This window comes from Macaca mulatta, chromosome 20 (genome assembly GCF_049350105.2).
Source record: "Macaca mulatta isolate MMU2019108-1 chromosome 20, T2T-MMU8v2.0, whole genome shotgun sequence".
Taxonomy (NCBI): domain Eukaryota; kingdom Metazoa; phylum Chordata; class Mammalia; order Primates; family Cercopithecidae; genus Macaca; species Macaca mulatta.
Window position 1 is genome coordinate 22,711,706 of NC_133425.1, and position 20,333 is coordinate 22,732,038.

Consider the following 20,333-nt stretch of genomic DNA (forward strand, 5'->3'; position numbering starts at 1 on the left):
TCAGGGAAGAAAGAGGCAGAGTGGGAAGACAGTGGCTGGGGTCAGGATGCGGGGGTGGTTAGTTTGGATAAGATCTCTAAGAGGGGGCTATTTAAGGAGGAAAAGATTCATGTTAAGATCTACATAAGAACATTCCAGGGACTAGCAAGGGCAAAGGCCCTGGGAAGGACATGAATCAGATGTGTTCTAGAAACAGAAGTAAGACCAGTGTGCTTGGAGCTTACTGAGGTGGGGAGAGAGTGGGAGGAGATGAGGAGGGAGAAGTAGGCAGGGGCTGTATCATCATCACCTTGACAGATGCAGCTAGGTTTATCCTGTGGCATTCCCATATATCCAGTGAGATGCCACTGAAGAGTTTCAGGTTTCAAGGAGTGACCTGGTCTAAAGTCCAATTTTCAAAGGACCTCAGCCCATACATGAATGAGCAGGGTCTCTATGGATGGAAAGAAGAGAATTTTGAGTTATCCTGACATTCAATTTGTAAACAAGGGCAGTCGGTAAACAATTGCAAATGATTTGTAAACAATTGCAAACAATTTGTAAATAAGCCCAGAGAGGGGAAGGGAATTGCTGGAGGTCACAGCCCATCTGTAGAAGAGCCAGGGCCCTGCAACTTTTCACTCTCAGTTCCCATGTGCACTGGTACTGTGTTTACTCTGGTGCTGGGTCAGCATAGACTGCAGGGGACAAGAGCAGGAGCGGGAGAAAAAGTTGCACCAGTGATCAGAAACACCATTAGTGATTCATCTCTTCTCTGAGTGCCCGCCCTGAGGGGTTAAGCAGCCAGAGCAATGCATGTTCTTTTGAATATTCTGAGCTCCCCATCTCAGAGGACCACATGGAGATGCATGTCTTGGGCAGAGTGGCAATTTCCTTACACTTGGCAAAAACGTACGCTTAGCAAGAACTGTGACAGTGATACTGTTTGAGCCCCTGTTTTGGGCTAAGCTGTGGGGGCACAGCAGAAAGCAAGTCAGGCACGCATTCCAATCTCATGGAGCTTCCAGTCTAGCCCTTGTCCACCTGTCACTTGTTGGAAATACCTGGTCTTGGATTTGAAGCTCCTGAAGCAGTGGGAGAGGTGGGTTATGCCCCAGGAAATGTTTTCCTAGCCTTGGATCACGGCAGGTTGCCTTATCCTCCCAGGGCTGCAAGTCATTTTGTACATAAATGAAGAGGAATACAACCCATTCCTCGTTTCCTCCACTGGAGCTAAGGTGATCATCCATCGGCAGGACGAGTATCCCTTCGTCGAAGATGTGGGAACAGAGATTGAGACGGCAATGGTCACCTCTATAGGAATGCACCTGGTAAGAGAATATTTTCATTTCCATAGGCTTGGAGAGAACAGATGTTTTTTTTCAAGGATAACCAATGAGGTGCAGCCTGTGGAAAAGGGTGTTTGTTTCAAAAGGGAACATGGTCCCAGATTTTCCCATGGTTACCCCATTCACTTCAGGAGTTACATTAAAGGTTGTGCTTGTATCTTCTGGCCGACTGCAGTGGCTCACACCTGTAATCCCAGCACTTTGGGAGACCGAGGTGAGGTCAAGAGTTCAAGACCAGCCTGGCCAACTTGGTGAAACCTGTCTCTACTAAAAATACAAAAAATTAGCTGGGTGTGGTAGCACATGCCTGTAATCCCAGTTACTTGGGAGGCTGAGGCAAAAGAATAGCTTAAACCCAGGAGGAGGAGGTCGCAATGAGCCAAAATCATGAATCATGCCACTGCACTCCAGCCTAAGCAACAGAGCAACACTCCAATTAAAAAAAAAAAAAAAAAAAAAGTTGTATTTGTATGGATTAATAGGACAGGATGCCATTTGTGGAAAGAATTTAAAAAGCAAGACACCAGCATTTGTGGAACCTATGCTGGAAGCAAGGCATTAGGACAGTAACTGTATGTTTGTCGGTAATACAAATAGATAAGATTACCAACTATCTTTCTGGGTTGCTTAAAGGCCTATGAGGCATGCCAGTAACTGTATTAAAGCCTAGTGGAAAGTTACTCAGCTCTCCAAGGTCTCTTTAGCCCATCATGCTTCCATCAATTTTACCTCATTTACCAAGAACCCCTTCTCTCTCCAAATTTGACCTTTGTGGACCTCTCTGGGCACTGAGAACACACAAACCTATCAACAGAAACACAAGTAAGCTGCAGACTCCAACCCCTGAGTCAGCCTTGCCCAGTGGGAGCTGAATGGCAAGGTAAAGAGCGGACTCTGATGGCCCTGGTCACTCCACTGCTTATGGAGTTTTCTTGTTTGCAGTTTTCTTGTTTGCAGGCCTGGGGTCTTTTTATTCCAGGATCTGTCTGCCTCTCCCTTTCTCTCTTTCATAGAATGACTGTTAAGAACTTATTTAGACCAGGCACAGTGGCTCATGCCTGTAATCCCAACACTTTGGGAGGCCGAGGTGGGTGGATTACTTGAGCCCAGAAGTTTGAGACCAGCCTGGGCAATATAGCAAAACCCCATCTCTACCAAAAACAAAATACAAAAATTCACCAGGCATGGTGGCACATGCCTGTAGTTCCAGCTAGGGCTCGGGAGGCTGAAGTAGGAGAATCACCTGACCCCAGGGAGGTCGAGGCTTCAGTGAGCGATGATTGTACCACTGCACTCCAACCTGAGTGAGACTCTGTCACCAAGACTGGAGTGCAGTGGCGCGATCTCGGCTCACTGCAACCTCTGCCTCCCTGGTTCAAGCCACTATCCTGCCTCAGCCTCCCGAGTAGCTGGGACTACAGGCGCCTGCCACCACTGCTGGCTAATTTTTTGTGTTTTTAGTAGAGATGGGGTTTCACCGTGTTAGCCAGGGTGGTCTTGATTTCCTGACCTCATGATCCACCCAATTTGGCCTCCCAAAGTGCTGGGATTACAGGTGTGAGCCCCTGTGCCTGGCCCATAATGACACTTTTCTTTACCTGTTTGGGGGTGGGGAGAAAGAAACAAAATCCCCTTGTGGACTATACATCTGTTCACGCCTTTATTTAAATCCAACCTTAATATCCCCAATTAAACTTCCTAGCCTTTATCCCTCACAAACGTATCCTCCAGAGCAGTGGCTTCCAACCCTGGTTGATTATCAGACTCAAAGTCACTGAATCAGAATCTGTAGAAGATGAGCCTAAGGATCTATATTTTTACCAAGTTGCAGTGGTTATTCTAAGAGGCAGCACACTTGGGAGCCTTGGCTCGACCTTTTTCTTAATGTTTAAATTTAAAAAATTTTTAGAGTCAGGGTCTTGCTCTGTCAGCCAGGCTGGAGTGCAGTGACACAATCATAGCTCACTGGAGCCTTGAACTCCTGAGGGCCTCGGCTTTAGAAACTTGAGCAATGCAGAATTAGAGGAAAAGCTAATTGTGTCTTCCCAAGTGAAAGTGAAGCTAGAATGACACAAAGATCTAGCTGTAGCTTTGCATTGGGTTAGACAAAGAGATGGTGGGCATTTAGGGCTTGGATATCCATCTGTCATTTATCCATTCAACTGATATTTTCTGAGCACCTTCTATGTGCTAGACATGGGGTACCTCAGTCTGGAGGACACCGTCCCTGTCCTGAGAGAGTCTGGAGCCCAGCAGAGAGGATTGACTAATAAACCAGAAACAGCACAAATGATTCATTATAATTGCCGTAAGTGCTCTGAAGAAGAAATGCAAGACCATCTGAGTGTATATTATGACATGACTGACCTGGGGCTCATTTTCAGTGGGGAAGATGAGGTTCAAGGAAGGCTTTCCTGAGGAGGTGCTATTTAAGCTGAGACAGTAAGATGATGAACTAGAATGGAAGTATGACAGATGAAGTCTGTGGCTTCACTGCCTCATGGTGCCCCATAGAAAGGACAACCCTGGACAAGGGAAACCATCAAAATGGTCTTTCTGGGCCCCCAGATGCTCTCAGGAGGCATGTTACTTAGGGGCTTTGTTCCAGCATGGGAGGGAAGTAATGTGTATTAGCTTGAGCTGTGTGAATGAAAAAAGAAAAACTATCTTGAACGCCCAATCTGCTCAAACTGTGACTTGAAAAGACTTTTTAAAGAGACAGCCACTTAAGTAGCTGGGCAACTCATTCTTTTGTTCACTGGCAGATGGCAAAACCTCAGAGCACAGTAGTGAGCATTTTGGTCAGACATGTCCCACACAGTTTTATCTGCACCCCGAAGTAGGATCCAGGATTTGCAGCACATCCTTCCCTTATCCTTTCGCCCTCTTCCCTCTTTTCAAACTGGTGTGAGTTACTGGAGCTTGCAAAAGTACAAGAACTAAGGAATTCTGCTCTCTTGTTTTCTTGCTCTGAGCTTGGAAATATCCACCACATTGTTAAGCAAATGTTCTCTTTACCAGTGGTGGGTAAACACAGACATGAGTGAGTTTTCTGCTACACTTAATTTGATATGTAGAAAATCAAAGCCACAGAGCAGAGTCAGTCAGCTTTAGGTCTGATTTATGAGCATTTAGAACAACAACAGAAAAAAAAATCCCCAGGGATTATGAAGAGGTCAGCAGAGAGTCACTAAGAAAAAGTCCAACCAAACTAGACTTCCTTCCTTTCTGATTTTATTTATGTATTGATTGATTAATAGGTGTGTGTAGCTGGTAGGCTCAGTCAGGCTGGCTGGCAGTTGGTAAACAAAACTTCCTTTATTCACTGAGAGATTGTGTGTCCAAAGTACTGAACATTAAAAGGTGAACCCAACAGAGCTCCTACCTTCAAAGTTCTTAACTTGAAGAGGGGAAGACAAAAGTTTGTTTGCTTTTTTTAAAAAAGTTGGTTTGCTCTGTCATCTAGGCTGGAGTGTAGTGGTGTGATCACAGCTCACAGATCACAGCAACCTTGACTACCTGGGGTCATGTGATTCTCCTGCCTCAGCCTTCCAAGTAGCTGGGACCACAGGCACATGCCACCATGTCTGGCTAATTTTTAAATTTTTGTAGACATGGGGGTCTCACTATGTTGCTGAGGCTGGTCTCAAACTCCTGGCCTCAAACAGTCCTCCCATCTCGGCTTCCCAAAGTGCTGGGATTATAGACATGAGCCACCACGCCTGACCAAAGAGAAAAGTAAGCACAACTTTGCAATACAGTTTCCATCTCTGTGGAAACAGACCTTTTCTGCCTGGTTCCAAAGCTTGCTTCTTAGAACATAACAGATCCTCAGTAAATATTGATAGATGACAGATGGATGAGTGGATGGGTAGATGGATAAGTGAGTGGGTGGATGGATGGTTGGATGGATGGATGGATGGATGGATGGATGGATGGATGGATGGATAGGTGAGTGGGTAGATGGGTAGGTAGATGGTTGGCTGGCTGGCTGGATGGATAGATAGGTGAGTGGGTGGGTAGGCGGGTGGATGGATGGATGCCCAGACAGAAGCTATTGGAGAAGGCTTTATAAATGATGGATTTAGAAGGACAAGTGCAGGCAAATAGTCAAGAAGAGCCAGTCCAGACAAAGAACGTAACAATTACAAAGGAGTCACAAAATGAGTTTATTTAAGCTGTGTAGTGAAATTTTTCAAAGAAATCATTTTAATAGAAGTATTATCAGTATACTGGAGACAGTACATTTGTAGTAATTCTAGAAAGAAATGATGTGGACCTCAGCTGAGGCAATGGCTGTGGGGATGAGCAGAAGGAATAGATTTCAGGGATATTATAGCACAGAAGCAACAGGGCTTGACGGCCAATGTTAGCGAGAAGGGCCAGGGGGAAGTTAGACTGATATTTAGGTAGTGGCTTGGGCAGAGAGATGGAGGAATGCCAGGCTCAGAATTAGAGAATCCAAGGGCAGGGTATGTTTGGGGGAGAAGACCACTTCAATTTGGGACAGACCCAATTTGTTATGCCTTTGAGAAGTCAAGGTGAAAAGAAAGCATTCATTTAGATGCTATGGACCTACAGCTCAGGAGAAAATCTTGGGGGGTAATTGTAGACATGGAAATAAATGCCATCACCCAAGACCTGAGACAGAACCCTAAACATGCAAATGTTTAAGGGCTGAGCAGAAAGTTAAAGGAGAAAGAGAGGCAGAGAAGGAGGATCAGAAGCCAGAAAGAGTTGGCATCAGATAGATCAAGGAAGAGAATTTTACAGAAGGTGTGACCAAAAGTAGCAAGTACAGTCGAGAGGTCAGGCAAGGTAGAGGGCAAAAGCATTCTCTGGTTTTGGCAGCCAAGAGGTCACCAGTGTTCTGTGCCAGAGACGTTTTCAGTGGAAGGAGTGGAACAGAAACCAAAGTACAATGGGTTAAATGGTGAATGGAAAATGAGGAAGTGGACATGGGTGGACTACTCACCCAGTGGAGTTGGGGACCAGGCCCTGGAGACTGGGGAGACTCCATGTCATTACAAATCCTGTTGTACCTTTTGATTCTAAAGCACATACCCAGACTTCATTTCACAAGTTCTATCTATGCCAAACAGGGATTAAGAGCTCTAATGGCTGAGATTCAAACCCCAGTTTTGCACGTTGGTTGTGTAATCTCTGACTCAGTGATCTCATCTGTAAAATAGGGATGATAATAATGATGTTACTTCATGGCTGGTGAGAATTTAATGAGTTGGTACATGTGAAACGCTTGGAAATGTGCTTGGCGTATAGTAAGTGCTTAAAGTATATTGGCTTGGCTGGGCACGTGGCTTACACCTGTAATCCCAGCACTTTGGGAGGTTGAGGCGGGTGGATCACTTGTGCCTAGGAGATTTGAGACCAGCCTGGGCAATATGGTGACACCCCATCTCTACAAAAAATATAAAAATTAGCCAGCTGTGGTGGCACACACCTGTAGTCTTAGCTACTTGGGAGGCTGATGCGGGAGGATCACTTGAACCCAAGAGGCAGAGATTGCAGTAAGCTGTGGCCATGCCACTGCACTGCAGGCTGGGTGGCAGAGTGATACTCCATCACACACACACAAAAATGTATGTGTGTGTGTGTGTGTGTGTATATATATATATAGAGAGAGAGAGACTGTTACTATATATTTTTTAAGAAAAGAGGTGAAGAGAAGGAAAAATAATTTTGAGTGAAAAAGGAAAAAGAGGGGTTAGGGAAGGTTTCTATTGTCTTTTTTGACACCTCTCTCCTTTATGAATTATATATATACACACACATATATGTATACACATATATAATATATATTTATATTATACACTACTAGTACATTATATATAAAAGATACTATTAATAATTGTACATACATAAAGGATAGTGATTATTTGCCATATGTGTTGCAAGTATCTTTCTCAGTTTGTGGTTTTCTTTAGGGTACTTTTTCACATGCAAAATAGTGAATGTTTACATAGTCAAAGTCTTTGTTTTCTTCTTTAGTCATTATGTTAATGAGAGTTCTTCCTCTTTGAGACCAGAGACTAAATTGAGTTTGCTTCCAGTTTTTTTATTATTTCATGTAATATTTTAAGCCATCAGAATTTTTTTCACTGGGTGCAGTGGCTCACACCTATAATCCTAGTGCTTTGGGAGGCCAAAGTGGGAGTTTATTGCCGCTCTGACCTTGTGGGTTCAAGCAATCCTCCCACCTCAGCCTCCCAGGTAGCTGGGATTACAGGCGTGAACCACCACACCTAACTGATTATTGTATTTTTAGTGGAGATGGGGTTTCACTATGTTAGACAGGCTGACATGTTAGACAGGTCTCAAACTCCTGACCTCAAGTGACCCACCCTCCTCAGCCTCCCAAAGTGCTGGGATTACAAACGTGAGCCACTATGCCCGGTCTATTGTTGTTATTGTTTAATCAAAATCAAATAGCCACTAGGTAGCACAGTGGGAGTCTGATTTCAGACTTATTCAGACCCGAGCCCACATTCCTGACCCCTTAGCTAGCCCACCTGGTGCTACTGGTTGCTTAGGGGTGAATGACCATTGACCATAACACGGTTCCTAGAGAAAAAGCCTTCTAGAAGGGCCCAGAATTCAATCCCCTTATGCCCGTGGTCAGAGGAGACCATCAGGATAGGGTCATGGGGGGGCCCTGAGACAGCCTAGAGACTCAAAGCAAACAAAACTTCCTCAATAATGAGTCCAAGCTGGGCACAGCAGCTCATGCCTGTAATCTTTGGGAGGCCAAGGAGGGCAGATCACTTAAGGTCAGGAGTTCAAGACCAGCCTGGCCAACACGGTGAAACCCCATCTCTACTAAAAATACAAAGAAATTAGCCGGGCGTGGTGGCACACGCCTATAATCCCAGCTACTTGAGAGGCTAAGGCATGAGAATGGCTTAAACCCAGGAGGTGGAAGTTGCAGTGAGCCAAGATCATGCCACTGCACTCCAGCCTGGGCGACAGAGTGAGGCTCCATCTCCAAGAAAAAAAAAAAAAAAAAAAAAAAAAAGTCCCTCCCAGGTCTGCACAGTTCAAGAAGAAAACCATCCACCTGTTTCATCCCCAGCCTGGCCATCCCTGCTGTCCCCTGCCTGGCAGAAGCAGCAGTCCATTCTGAGAATCAGGGGCAGAGCATGGAAACCAAGGGAAAGGAAGGCTCCCCACCCACCCCCAGAGCCCAGCTGCCACTTTGGCCTGTTGACTGGGGCTGGTAGACACCTCCACCATGCCCTCAGTGGCTGGGGGAGGAAGTCCTTTTTACTACTGGGAGAATCTCTCACTCAAACAAAGTCTTACCCAGAAATGTACACAATGGAAATAGAAATGCGGGATGAATGGAGTTGAGCCTGCGAGACAGACCAGCCTGGTTACCACCCACCCTTCTGTGATGGGCCCTAAAACAGGGTGCAGACAGAACAGAATTTGCAAACCGCTAAGCTGTGGCAAGGCAGGCAATCTTTCTGAGAAGGTGACTTGAGATTACTGGCTGGGACAAGAGTTACCACTGAAATGTGAGAACAATAGCCACCTTGTCTGAGAATAGCTTGGCTGGACTGACCATCTCACAGATGAGACATGATTATACTGGTTGGAAGTTCTCAAGGTTGCAAGAAGGTGGGAGCTGGCTCTCTAACCCTAGAAGCTGTGGGGGCTTTGATAAAGGCCCTCCTCTTGTCACCTCCCTGCCCCTTAGGCTCTGTTGCCATCTGGACTTTTCCCCTTAGCACTGTTTATACCTTAAAGAATGAGCTTGCTGGGTGCAGTGGCCCATACCTGTAATCCTAGCACTTTGGGAGGCTGAGGTGGAAGGATTACCTGAGCCCAGGAGGTCAAGGCTGCCATGAGCCATGATAGCACCATTGCACTCCAGCCTGGGTGACAGATCGAGACCCTGTCTGAGAGAGAAAGGGTGGTGAGCTAAGGACTCCTATGCAATTGTCTCCTTCCCCCAAGATCTTCAGAAAGAAGCAGATAGAACCTGGTTTGATATAAATGGGCTCCATGTCCCACACATATACCTCTATACATATACATACATGCACACATACCTATGTGTGCACACACATCCACACATACCTATGCATGCACACACATACACACTTTTACATGCATAAGTGTATGCATAGATACACATACAAACTCACACATATGCACACATATACACACTCTTTTTTTGTGTGTCCCCAGGGGTCAGCTTAGAAGTCAAAATGTCTTCCTAGCCTCCACAAGCCAGCAGTTCTGGAAAACTGAAAGCTGGGTCAGAGGGAAGAGCATTCTGTCAAAGTTACTGCATTCGAGGTTTTGAGAATCTCAAGACCTACTCCACTCAGAACAGGAATTTCGCTCCATTTGCTCTACTTCTGGTTGCTTCAGAAAACAACCGGAACCTTCTAAGAGCTGTGAGTTTGATAAGCATCGTTGCAGAATGAAGGGCCATTGAGTACCCAGAAAGCGTTGAAATCCAAATGGTTTCTCATAATTGGTTTCCTGGAAGCAGCCCATGGGCTGGTTTTCAAGGTAGAGGGAGCCCCAGCCACCCCTGCTGGCTGCACACGGCTTGCCTAAGTGGACAGACCCCTCATCTGGATGCCAGGGTATTGTGCTTTCCTACCCCAGGCAGGTAGAGCCTGTAGCTGACACTCTAGACTCCAGTAACAGTTCAGCAGGACGGCGGGGCACCCAAAAGAACACGTCTGCCCAGGGATCCTGCTGCTTGAAGAAGCTTAGAGGATGGCAAGGAATTGTGACCTCCAGGAAGGCCACTGCTTGACATCTTCGCACCTCTGTGCCCAGCCCAGCCCTGGCGTGTACTAGAGGCCCTGCATGCATTTTCTACCCAGCTATTAAGTCTATTTATTCTGTACTGACATAGAAAGACACTCACCCTTGTTAGTGAGAAGGGCAGGTTGCAGGGCAAAGTGAATGTGTGAGTCCATGTCTGTCTGTCTGAGATGCAGGATCTCATCTGTTAGTGCAGGCACCCTGGGAAAGAGGGGACGCCAGACAGCCACTTTCCCCTTTGTTTGCTTCTGTTGTTTAAAAGGTTTTAAATGGGAATCGTCAATTGCCCTGGAGGTACTTGCAGTGAATTGAGGGAGACTAATGGGTCAGCAGATGAAATGCAATACAAACAGAAAGGGATTATAGCCAATTGAGATGGCTACAGTTTCCACCCGCCTCAAACCTCTTCATTCCTTCCCCCGCCCCCCCGCCCCCGCTTTTCATTCTTTCTTCAAAGTGAAAATAATTTTCTTCCCTCCCACAAATCTGTCATTCATTTTCTCTTTACCCCCATCTCCTCAAACAAAAAAATAAAAACGATTGTACATGGGCACATGGATGCACACAGCATACAAACACACAGTTGTGATAAACTGGTCACGATTTATCTTCCATTGAGTTACTGCCCTTAGAAGATGTTATCCTCCCCCCACCCCCATTTATGCTTGTTTGGCTTGGCTGGATTATTTATTTGCAGTGACAAATATTAAGCTAGAGCAAAATTTAGTCATCCACGGTAAAACATCATTGAACCCAGGTGCAGTGGCAGGAGCCTGTGGTCCCAGCTACTCGGGGAGGCTGAGGCAGGAGGGTCCCTTGAGCCTGGGAGGTAGAGGCTGCAGTGAGCCTTGATTGCACCACTGCACTCCACCCTGGGTGACAGAGTGAGACCCTCATCTCTAAAAAAAATAAAAATAAAAAATTATTGAATAAGGATTTTGAACTTTGAGTGACAATGCTGTTTACCTCCTCTGATGATCAGGGTAGCATTCTACTCTGTTGAACTTTCCTTGGCTTTTTTCTAAGAAAGTCAGCATCTTTCAAGTCAGCTTCTGGGACCAGAAAACAAGGCAATGGGTCCTTCACCTGAGCGGGAATCCCAAGCAACTCACAGTCCCTGCTGTCCTTCCTTTCTCTCTCTTTCTTTCTTTCTTTTCTTTCTTTCTTTTTTCTTTCTTTCTTTCTTTCTCTTTCTTTCTTTCTTTTTCTTTCTTTCTTTCTTTCTTTCCTTTCTTTCTTTCCTTTCCTTTCTTTTCTTTCTCTCTCTCTTTCTTTCTCTCTCTTCTTTTCTCCTTCCTTCCTTTCCTCCTTTCCCCCTTCCCTCCTCTCTCTCTCTTTGTTTTCAAAATGGGGTCTCGCTCTGTCACCCAGGCTGGATTGCAGAATCATAGCTCATTGCAGCCTCGAACCCCGGACTGAAGCAATCCTCCCTCCTCAGTCTCCCAAAGTGCTGGGATTACATGCATGAGCAACTGTGCCTGGCCCCTGCTTATCTTTCTAATCCCTTCTCCCACCTCCCAGTGGATTCGCCAACTGCAAATCCATTTCATTCAGACAATCAGATCCAAATTTCTCAGCTGGGCATGATTTGACCTCAACCTCCCTGTCTGACTTCATCTCCAGCAATTTCTCTATTTTGCCATTTTCAGCCACACCAGCCCCTCTTGCCTCAAGCCTTTCCTGTTTGCTCTACCCAGTCATCCTCTGTCCACTTCTTCGTCTTCTTTTTTAAAGATAGAGTCTCACTCTGTTGCCTAGGCTGGAGTGCAGTGGTACGATGATGGCCCACTGCAGCCTTGACCTCCTGGGCTCAAGTGATCCTTCCACTTCAGCCTCCCCAGTAGCTGTGACTACAGGCGTGTGTCATCATGCCTGGCTTCCTGTTCACTTCTTGACAAGACCAGCTCTTTCTTGCAGGTCCATGTTGAGCCCAACAGGTCCCTTTTTCAGAAATACCTTCCCCAATCACTCTATGGGCAAAACTGCCCATCTTCTCTTAACACCTCCAGTTTCCCTACCCCATTTAATTAAACACCATCCAGATTTATCCAAAATCATCTTGTTTATTTAATTGCTTGCTGACCATCTATTTGTCCCACTGGAAGGTATGTTCCAGGACAGCAGGAACTTATCTGTCTTGATCATTGCTGATTTCAGTGTCCACCATAGTACCAGGCACCTAATAGGTGCTCACTAACTTTTCGTTAAATGAATGACCAAATAGCTTCTCAGCTCCCAAGGGTTGCTTGCAAAGTCCTCTGTCTGGTGCCCCCTGCAAAACCCTCCACCTGGGTCCTGGGGGACGACAGGGCTGAATGTGTGTTGCTGTGATTGCAGACAGAGTCCTTCAAGCTGAGTGAGCCCTACAGTCAGTGCACGGAGGATGGGAGTGACGTGCCAATCAGGAACATCTACAACGCTGCCTACTCACTCCAGGTAACAGTGCTGGGGGCACTCAGCCCTGGGTTTATGGCCCGGACCCAGGAGACAAAGTTATATCTAGGCTGGGGTGTGGCTTGCACCAGGAACTCTGGTGAGGATCCCTGGGGTTCATCCAGAGACCTCAAGAACAAATGATGCCAGCTGGTTCCAGTCCTCTGCAGTTCATCTGTAACCAGAGCTTAATTGATTCACCGAGGTTTCTGTGGAACTCAATGTACAGCTGAGACAGACACACCTCCTAAATGGGCCTTGGCAAGGGAGGAACAGGGGAGAAGCTGTCTGAGAGAGACACTGGCCGAAGGGTCAAGAGCATGGCTTCCAGGCCTGCTGGTGCCCCTCACTTGATGATGGCCTTGGACCAGCTGGGTTCCCCTCAGCAACCACAAGGGGAGGTGGGATTGGATCAGCGGCTGCTAATTTGCAGCTCCCAGTCGCCTTCCAGGTGGCATACCCAGTTTTTCAAGAGCCTGGGTGCTGTTTAAAAGTCAGAGAATTTCACAAGAAAATCCAGATTTCCAGTCTCTCGAATAAATGAAACGATACGGCAGCATTGAGCCCATATTTCCTGCAGGATAAACAGTGGGTGTAGCCACCCCAATAAATGAAGCAGGTGTTCTCTGGCTCCCACAGTTTTCACCACCCCTCCGTATGTCACTTACATCACTGTCTCCTGTAGACATTTGACTTTTTAACACTTAAGTGAGACGATCTGTTCTGCCTCCTCTCACATTCTGGGAATTTATAGTTCACCTCCTACCAGCATACCCCAGAGAGTCCATGAAAATCAGCCCAGCAGAACAAAAGGACCAGAAACCTTCACCACTGAGTCTTCCAACTGAGATAAGAGCTGAGTTGAGAGGTGGTGTAGAATATGAGTAAAAGAGGACTTTTGGGCCAGGCGCGGTGGCTCATGCCTGTAATCCCAGCACTTTGGGAGGCAAAGGAGTTTGAGACCAGTCTGGGCAACATAGCAAGACCTTGCCTCTGAAAAAAAAAAAAAGTTTTTAATTAGCTGGGCATACTGGTGCACACCTGTAATCTCAGCTATAAGGGAGGCTGAGGAGGGAGGATCCCTTGAGCCTAAGGGTTCAAGACTACAGTAAGCCATGATCACACCACTGTACTTCAGCCTGAGTAAGAGAGCAAGACCCTGTCTCTAAAAATAAAAAAAGTGAGCTCATCAGAAAGATATTTAGTGAGATGGTATTTAGTGAGAGCTACCATACACACACACACACCTTACATGTATCAATTCATTTCATGCTCACAACTTCATGAAGTTGATATTATTATAAAGAAAGCAAAGCATCTGAGAGGTTAAGTAACTTGCCTGATGCCAAACAGTAGACAAGTAGCAAAGCTGGGATTTGACCTGAGTAGCCTGCCTTCAGGAACTCTGCTATTAGCTTTTATGCTATAAGCTCCATGGATATTATGGTAGCTTATGATCCATGAAGACCCAACAAGGAGGGCTTGGGCTTGAGAATAGGAACCCTGGGACTGTGTTCATTTCTCTCTGTTTCTGGAGGACTCCTCCAATTTTCCCACTTAACTTTGTGTTGGCACCCACATGATGGAAAATGACCACTCCAGCCCCAGCTCAGCCCAATCTCCATATCTCAGTTAGTCTAAATTCTTAATACATTGGCCAGGTGCGGCGGCTCATGCCTATAATCCCAGCACTTTGGAAGGCCAAAGTGGGAGAATCACTTGAGGTCAGGAGTTCGAGACCAGCCTGGCCAACATGGTGAAACCCCGTCTCTACCAAAAATACAAAAACTTAGCTGGGCATGGTGGTGCACATCTGTAATCACAGCTACTTGGGAGGCTGAGGTGGGAAGATCACTTGAGCCCGATAGGCAGAGGTTGTAGTGAGCTGAGATCGTGCCACTGCACTCCAGCCTGGGCAACAGAGCAATACTGTCTCAAAATAAGTAAATAAATAAAAATAATAAATAAATTCTTAATATATCTTCCAGCTTGGGCCCTTTGCAGTTCTGGGACCATGCCCAGCCCAGTTGGCATAAGGGGCAGGTTCATGTTGACCAAGGCTGAGGGAGGCTGACCCCCTGGGCTGAAGGATGTGCAGGGAACTCCCTGGCATCCCTGTGCAAAGACATGAATGGCATCCCTGGGTCTCCTCTTTCAGATCTGCCTTCATTCATGCTTCCAGACAAAGATGGTGGAGAAATGTGGGTGTGCCCAGTACAGCCAGCCTCTACCTCCCGCAGCCAACTACTGCAACTACCAGCAACACCCCAACTGGAGTGAGTGAGACCCAGCCCCAGCCTTGCATGCCCCAGGACCAGGGTCAGCCTAGCCCTGGCAATAGGCAGTCATGGGACTCCAACCCTCTTGCCTTTTGCATGAGGGAGGTATTGGTTGAGAGCCGTTTAGCTAGAGTTTTACTTCTGTTGTCAAGCCTGCCTTGAATTATACTTTGCAACTGACCACCTTAGTCAACTCCAGAAGGTAGGAATGGGTCGATATTACCTTTTCACAGAATAGATAACCAAGACCCAGAAAGGCTAGACGGCTTGCCCAAGGTCACACAGCCAGAAAGGAACAGAGCTGGATCCAAACCAAGGGCAGCCTGACCTTCAGCTCACACCCTTAACCACCACTGCTTTCTGTTTCCCAACATCACAAGGCAGTATGTGTTTCCAGAGAGCCAGTGTTGGTAGAAAGTGGGAGGAGAAATCATTAAAATGAGACTGCGGGGCTGTCCTTGGTGACCCGGGAATGCCCGGGAAGGGTCCTGTGGCTTTTTCAAAGCTCACGCTGCCCTCTCCCTTGTCCCTCAGTGTATTGTTACTACCAACTGCATCGAGCCTTTGTCCAGGAAGAGCTGGGCTGCCAGTCTGTGTGCAAGGAAGCCTGCAGGTATGTGGACCCCAAGGGGTGAGATGGGCGGCTGGGTTGGGTTGGGCTACCTACACTCATACTGTCCCCTCCTCCCTTAGCTTTAAGGAGTGGACACTAACCACGAGCCTGGCACAATGGCCATCTGTGGTTTCGGAGGTAAGTTCTTCTGCCCACCCTTCCCCACTCAAGCCCCCAGCCTGGAGCCCCACTGACATTTTTGCTGTGTCCTCTGGCCTGGGACATGGTCCTTGCGGAGGCTGGGGAACAAGTTGGGGAGCCTGAGGGCGGGAGGCTGGCCCTGGCCTCTTGGGCATCCTCAGACCCACTCTTTCTCTCTCCATTGTAGAAGTGGTTGCTGCCTGTTCTCACTTGGGACCAAGGCCGGCAAATAAACAAAAAGCTCAACAAGTAAGTTTCCTCTACCCTGTTCCTCTGCTCTGGCCGCCACAGCCCCCAGTCTTCTCACCTGCTTCCATATGCTTATGGGTATGGCCAAATCTCTTTTTTTATTTTTTGAGACAGAGTCTTACTCTGTCACCCAGGCTGGAGTGCAGTGGTGTGATCTCAGCTCACTGTAACTTCCGCCTCCTGGGTTTCAGCAATCCTCCTGCCTCAGCCTCCCAAGTACCTGGGATTATAGGTGCGCAACATCACACCCGGCTAATTTTATATTTTTAGCAGAGATGGGATTTCACCATATTGGCCAGGCTGGTCTTGAACTCCTGACCTCAAGTGATCCATCTCCCTCAGCCTTCCAAAGTGCTGGGATTACAGGCAGGAGCCACTGAGCCTGCCCTCCTCTTCTTTTCATTCACTCACTCATTCATTTCCTCAAAGCTAGGAGACAGTGAACTCGCATCTGTGAATCATGCCGTGTGAACTCACATTTCTCTAAGCCTTCACTATCTCCCTCATGCCCACTGCTGGGCCTGCCCACTGTGAGAGCCAATCTGGCCAATCTGGCTTCCAACATTCATAGAGCACCCGCTAGGTGCCAGGTGCTGTGTGAGGTGCTGGGGAAACCAGGACAATCAAGCAGACATGGTCTCTGCCCCCCAAGGTACTTACACTCTAATGATAAAATAGACTTTGACCAAGCAATTGCAAACCATTAAACCAAGTGTTGCAAACTGGTGACTGATCCTTGGCACAAATCTAGCCTCATGAATGCAACCCATTATTTCCAGCTTTTCCTGAAAGTTCAAAAGTTCTGGCAAGAACGACCCTCCACTGTTTTGTAGCACTGAAGAGCTGAGTAATACCTGCTCCTTTGGAATGAGTCATGGTCCAGTTTGCCATCGTCCTATGGAGAGGCAGTTTAGTGTGATGGTTAAGAGCATGGACTTTGAAGCCAAATCTAAATGAGTTGGAGTACTGGCTCAGCCGATTATTGACAGTGTAGTCTTGGACAAGTTCCTTAACCAATCTGCATCTCCGTTTCCACATCTGTGAAATGAGGAGGATGAAACTATACATACCTGCCTCACAGGGCTGTTGGGAGAATTCAGTGAGTTAATTCACATAAAGTTCTTACGACAGTGCTTGGCAACATAGGAAGTGCCCCATAAATGCTCATTGCCATTGTGCCTATTATCATATTACGTCAACTACCCTGCTCATGTACATTACCTGTACATACTTGAGATTGCTATCAAACAATTACAAATGTCGACGTTTAATGAAGAACAGGGTATAATGGCAGTATGGCTGGGTCGACTGACTTAATCTGGAAGCTGGGGAGCAGTTATTGAGTGAATGAATGACCTGAGGACCAGTTCCAGCCTGGAGATATGCTCTGGGGTGTAGACGGAGCCCTTATGGGCCAGGTTCTGATACCTCCAAGGAGCTCAGTGCCTTGACTGTGCTGCCAGCTTGGGTAGGAGGGAGACAGCCATGCTGAGGACTGGTGATCTGGTAGGATGCCAAGGCTCTTGACTCACCTGTTGGAATTTTGCAGGACAGACTTGGCAAAACTCTTGATATTCTACAAAGACCTGAACCAGAGATCCATCATGGAGAGCCCAGCCAACAGTGTGAGTAGAGTGGCTTCCTTCCAGGACCTGTCCTGGGCCTATGTCCCTTGTCATTGACACTGGGGAAAGGTGTCCTGCATGCCCTTAGGCAGCAGAGAACTGACCCAGGGCCCTTGGAGTGTTGGTGGAGATCAGAGTGCCGTGGTGGAGGTCTGGGACTATGTCAGAGTGTCCTCACTTTGGGGGCAGATGTGAGCATCTGCCTGGCCTTGGGGAGCAGAATCAGGGAAAGGGGTTCCAGCCTGCTCTAGGAAGGCTGCTGTAGGCTAGGGTCTCAGGTCAGAACACACAGAGTAAGAGGAGACAGGAAGCCTGCCTGCTTCTTCCTCCCAGTCTGTGCAGGGTCAGGGCTGACCCGTGGCTCCCTTGGGAATCAGGGTTCCTGTGTGAGACCAACTTGTGGGGAGGTCCCTCTTGATGGGACTTATGTGGCTTGGCCTCTCTTGCAGATTGAGATGCTTCTGTCCAACTTCGGTGGCCAGCTGGGCCTGTGGATGAGCTGCTCTGTTGTCTGCGTCATTGAGATCATTGAGGTCTTCTTCATCGACTTCTTCTCTATCATTGCCCGCCGCCAGTGGCAGAAAGCCAAGGAGTGGTGGGCTCGGAAGCAGGCTCCCCCCTGTCCAGAAGCTCCCCGCAGCCCACAGGGCCAGGACAACCCAGCCCTGGATATAGACAATGACCTACCCACTTTCAACTCTGCTTTGCACCTGCCTCCAGCCGTAGGAACCCAAGTGCCCGGCACACCGCCCCCCAAATACAATACCTTGCGCTTGGAGAGGGCCTTTTCCAACCAGCTCACAGATACCCAGATACTAGATGAGCTCTGAGTCAGGGATGAGAAGACAGATCTAGTCAGGACCACCAGCCATGGTCTAAGGACCACCGGCCACAGTCTAAGGACATGGACCGGGTGCCCCCAGATGTGCGCACAGGGGACCCTCTGCCCCATTCTGGGCTTTTCAGAGACTCCAACCAAAAAGCCTGCTTTAAACCGCAAGATGGGGCCTGGACATGTGCAGGAAGACCCATCGGGTACTACGCAGCAGCACTCACAACTATCCAGGCTGAGATATATCCTGGGACCTGAACTATTAGCGCGTCAGTAGAGACTGGGGGCCGAGGCAGTGGTGCCGGCCCAAGCGAAGGCGAGTGAGGGCTGATGCAGCTCTTTGCAGGTCTTGAGAGGGAAGGACTCTTCCAAAGCCCCAAAGCCGAGGGTTTCACCCGCACTGCCAGCCTGGGTCGGGGCCCAAGGATGTGACCTTGAGTATCAAGGCTGGATAGCTACTGCCGGATGCCAAAGATAGGAGAAAGTGCCAGCCCTGAAGCCGGAGCCGTTTGTGAATAAACTGTTCTTCTTCGTCACTGACACTGGGGAAAGGTGTCCTCCATGCCCTCAGGCAGCAGAGAACTGGCCCAGGGCCCTTGGAGTGTTGGTGGAGATCAGAGTGCCGTGGTGGAGGTCTGGGACTATGTCAGAGTGTCCTCACTTTGGGGCAGGGGTGGACCCAGGAGATGGATCTGATTATCCCATTTTGTGGATGAAGAAACTGAGGCACAGAAAGATTAAGTTACTGGCCCAAGGTGACACAGTGAGGAGGTGGCAGAGCTAGGATTTGAACCCAGACAATCTGAGTCCACGATTTTGCATCCAATTTGTGTCTGTACCTTTTAAAGGGTGAGGCCCATGTCACTTTGGGTGGGAAGACGGGGAGCATGGTGGGCCATGCTCTGGGCAGCTATTCCAAGACAGAGCTGACCCCCCCATCACCAATGGCCTGTCCCTCACCAACAAGCCAACTGCGACAGATGACCCACTTCATATCACATTCACATCTTCCCACCTGAAAATGGCTAACAGGTATTAAATCCTTGGTTGGTGTTTAAAGCCAACCCAAGAAAAGGTGTTAGGTACTGTTTTAAGCACCTAGATAGGTTAGCATAGGGGACTGCAAATGGTGTTCTGCAAACGAAATCCTGTTTTTGACCATGAACTAAAATTTTTATTTTATTTTATTTTATTTTATTTTATTTTATTTTTTATTTTTTGTAGAAATAGGATCTCACTATGTTACCCAGGCTGTTCTTGAACTCCTGGCCTCAAATGATCTTCCCACCTCAGCCTCTCAAAGTGCAGGGATTACAGGCACAAGCCAACGTGCCCAGCCAAGAATTTTTATTTTTGCTTTTAAATAGCAAAAGAAGAAGATTCTGTAACTCATGAAAATGATATGAGATTCGACTTTGAGTGTCTATAAATAAAGTTTTGTTGGTACACAGCCACATCCATTTGTTCAAGTTTTGTTTACGGCCATTCATTGCACTACAGTGGCAGAGCTGAGTAGCTACAACCCAAACCTGCAAAGCCAGCAAACCCTAAAATATTTTCCCTTTAGCCCTTTACAGAAAACTGTGCTGACCCTTGGATGAGCACATTCGATGGATATGATTATCCCATTTTGTGGATGAAGGAACTGACGCATAAAAGATTAGGTTACTTGCCTAAGGTGACACAGCTAGGAGGTTGCTGAGCTGGGATTTGACCCCAGACAGTCTGACTCCAGAGCTGGTGCCTTTTATCGCTCCATTATTTTGCAGCCAGTCTGGTCTGTACCTTTGAAGGATGAGGCTTCATCCTTTATTTTGGGTGGGAAGGGGGAGAGGCTAAATACCCTGGCTCTAGGGCTGAAGGAAGTCCTTCATCTATGATTGGCGAAGGTCCACAATTCAGGACTAATTCCCTTCATGAGAATGGCTGCTAGTAAGGGCAAGAGTCTTGGTAAAAGAGAGGACTGTAGGGACCCTGTCTGGACCTGGGCACCCCTGGTTCAACTCAACCCAACCCCAGGCCTGTGAC

General features: G+C 47.5%; 1 protein-coding gene across 1 annotated transcript in view; it reads left to right on the plus strand.

Moving 5' to 3' along the window:
- Positions 1 to 19,761, plus strand: part of SCNN1G (sodium channel epithelial 1 subunit gamma) — a 32,871-nt gene extending 13,110 nt beyond the window's left edge. Inside the window, exons 6-13 of the mRNA XM_001093466.5 lie at positions 1,147 to 1,310; positions 12,471 to 12,569; positions 14,725 to 14,842; positions 15,380 to 15,458; positions 15,539 to 15,596; positions 15,787 to 15,848; positions 17,398 to 17,473; positions 17,923 to 19,761. Of these exons, the coding sequence (XP_001093466.3) occupies positions 1,147 to 1,310; positions 12,471 to 12,569; positions 14,725 to 14,842; positions 15,380 to 15,458; positions 15,539 to 15,596; positions 15,787 to 15,848; positions 17,398 to 17,473; positions 17,923 to 18,303 (1,037 nt within the window). The 3' untranslated portion in view covers positions 18,304 to 19,761. The remainder of the gene's footprint in view (positions 1 to 1,146; positions 1,311 to 12,470; positions 12,570 to 14,724; positions 14,843 to 15,379; positions 15,459 to 15,538; positions 15,597 to 15,786; positions 15,849 to 17,397; positions 17,474 to 17,922) is intronic.
- Positions 19,762 to 20,333: the final 572 nt, after the last annotated feature.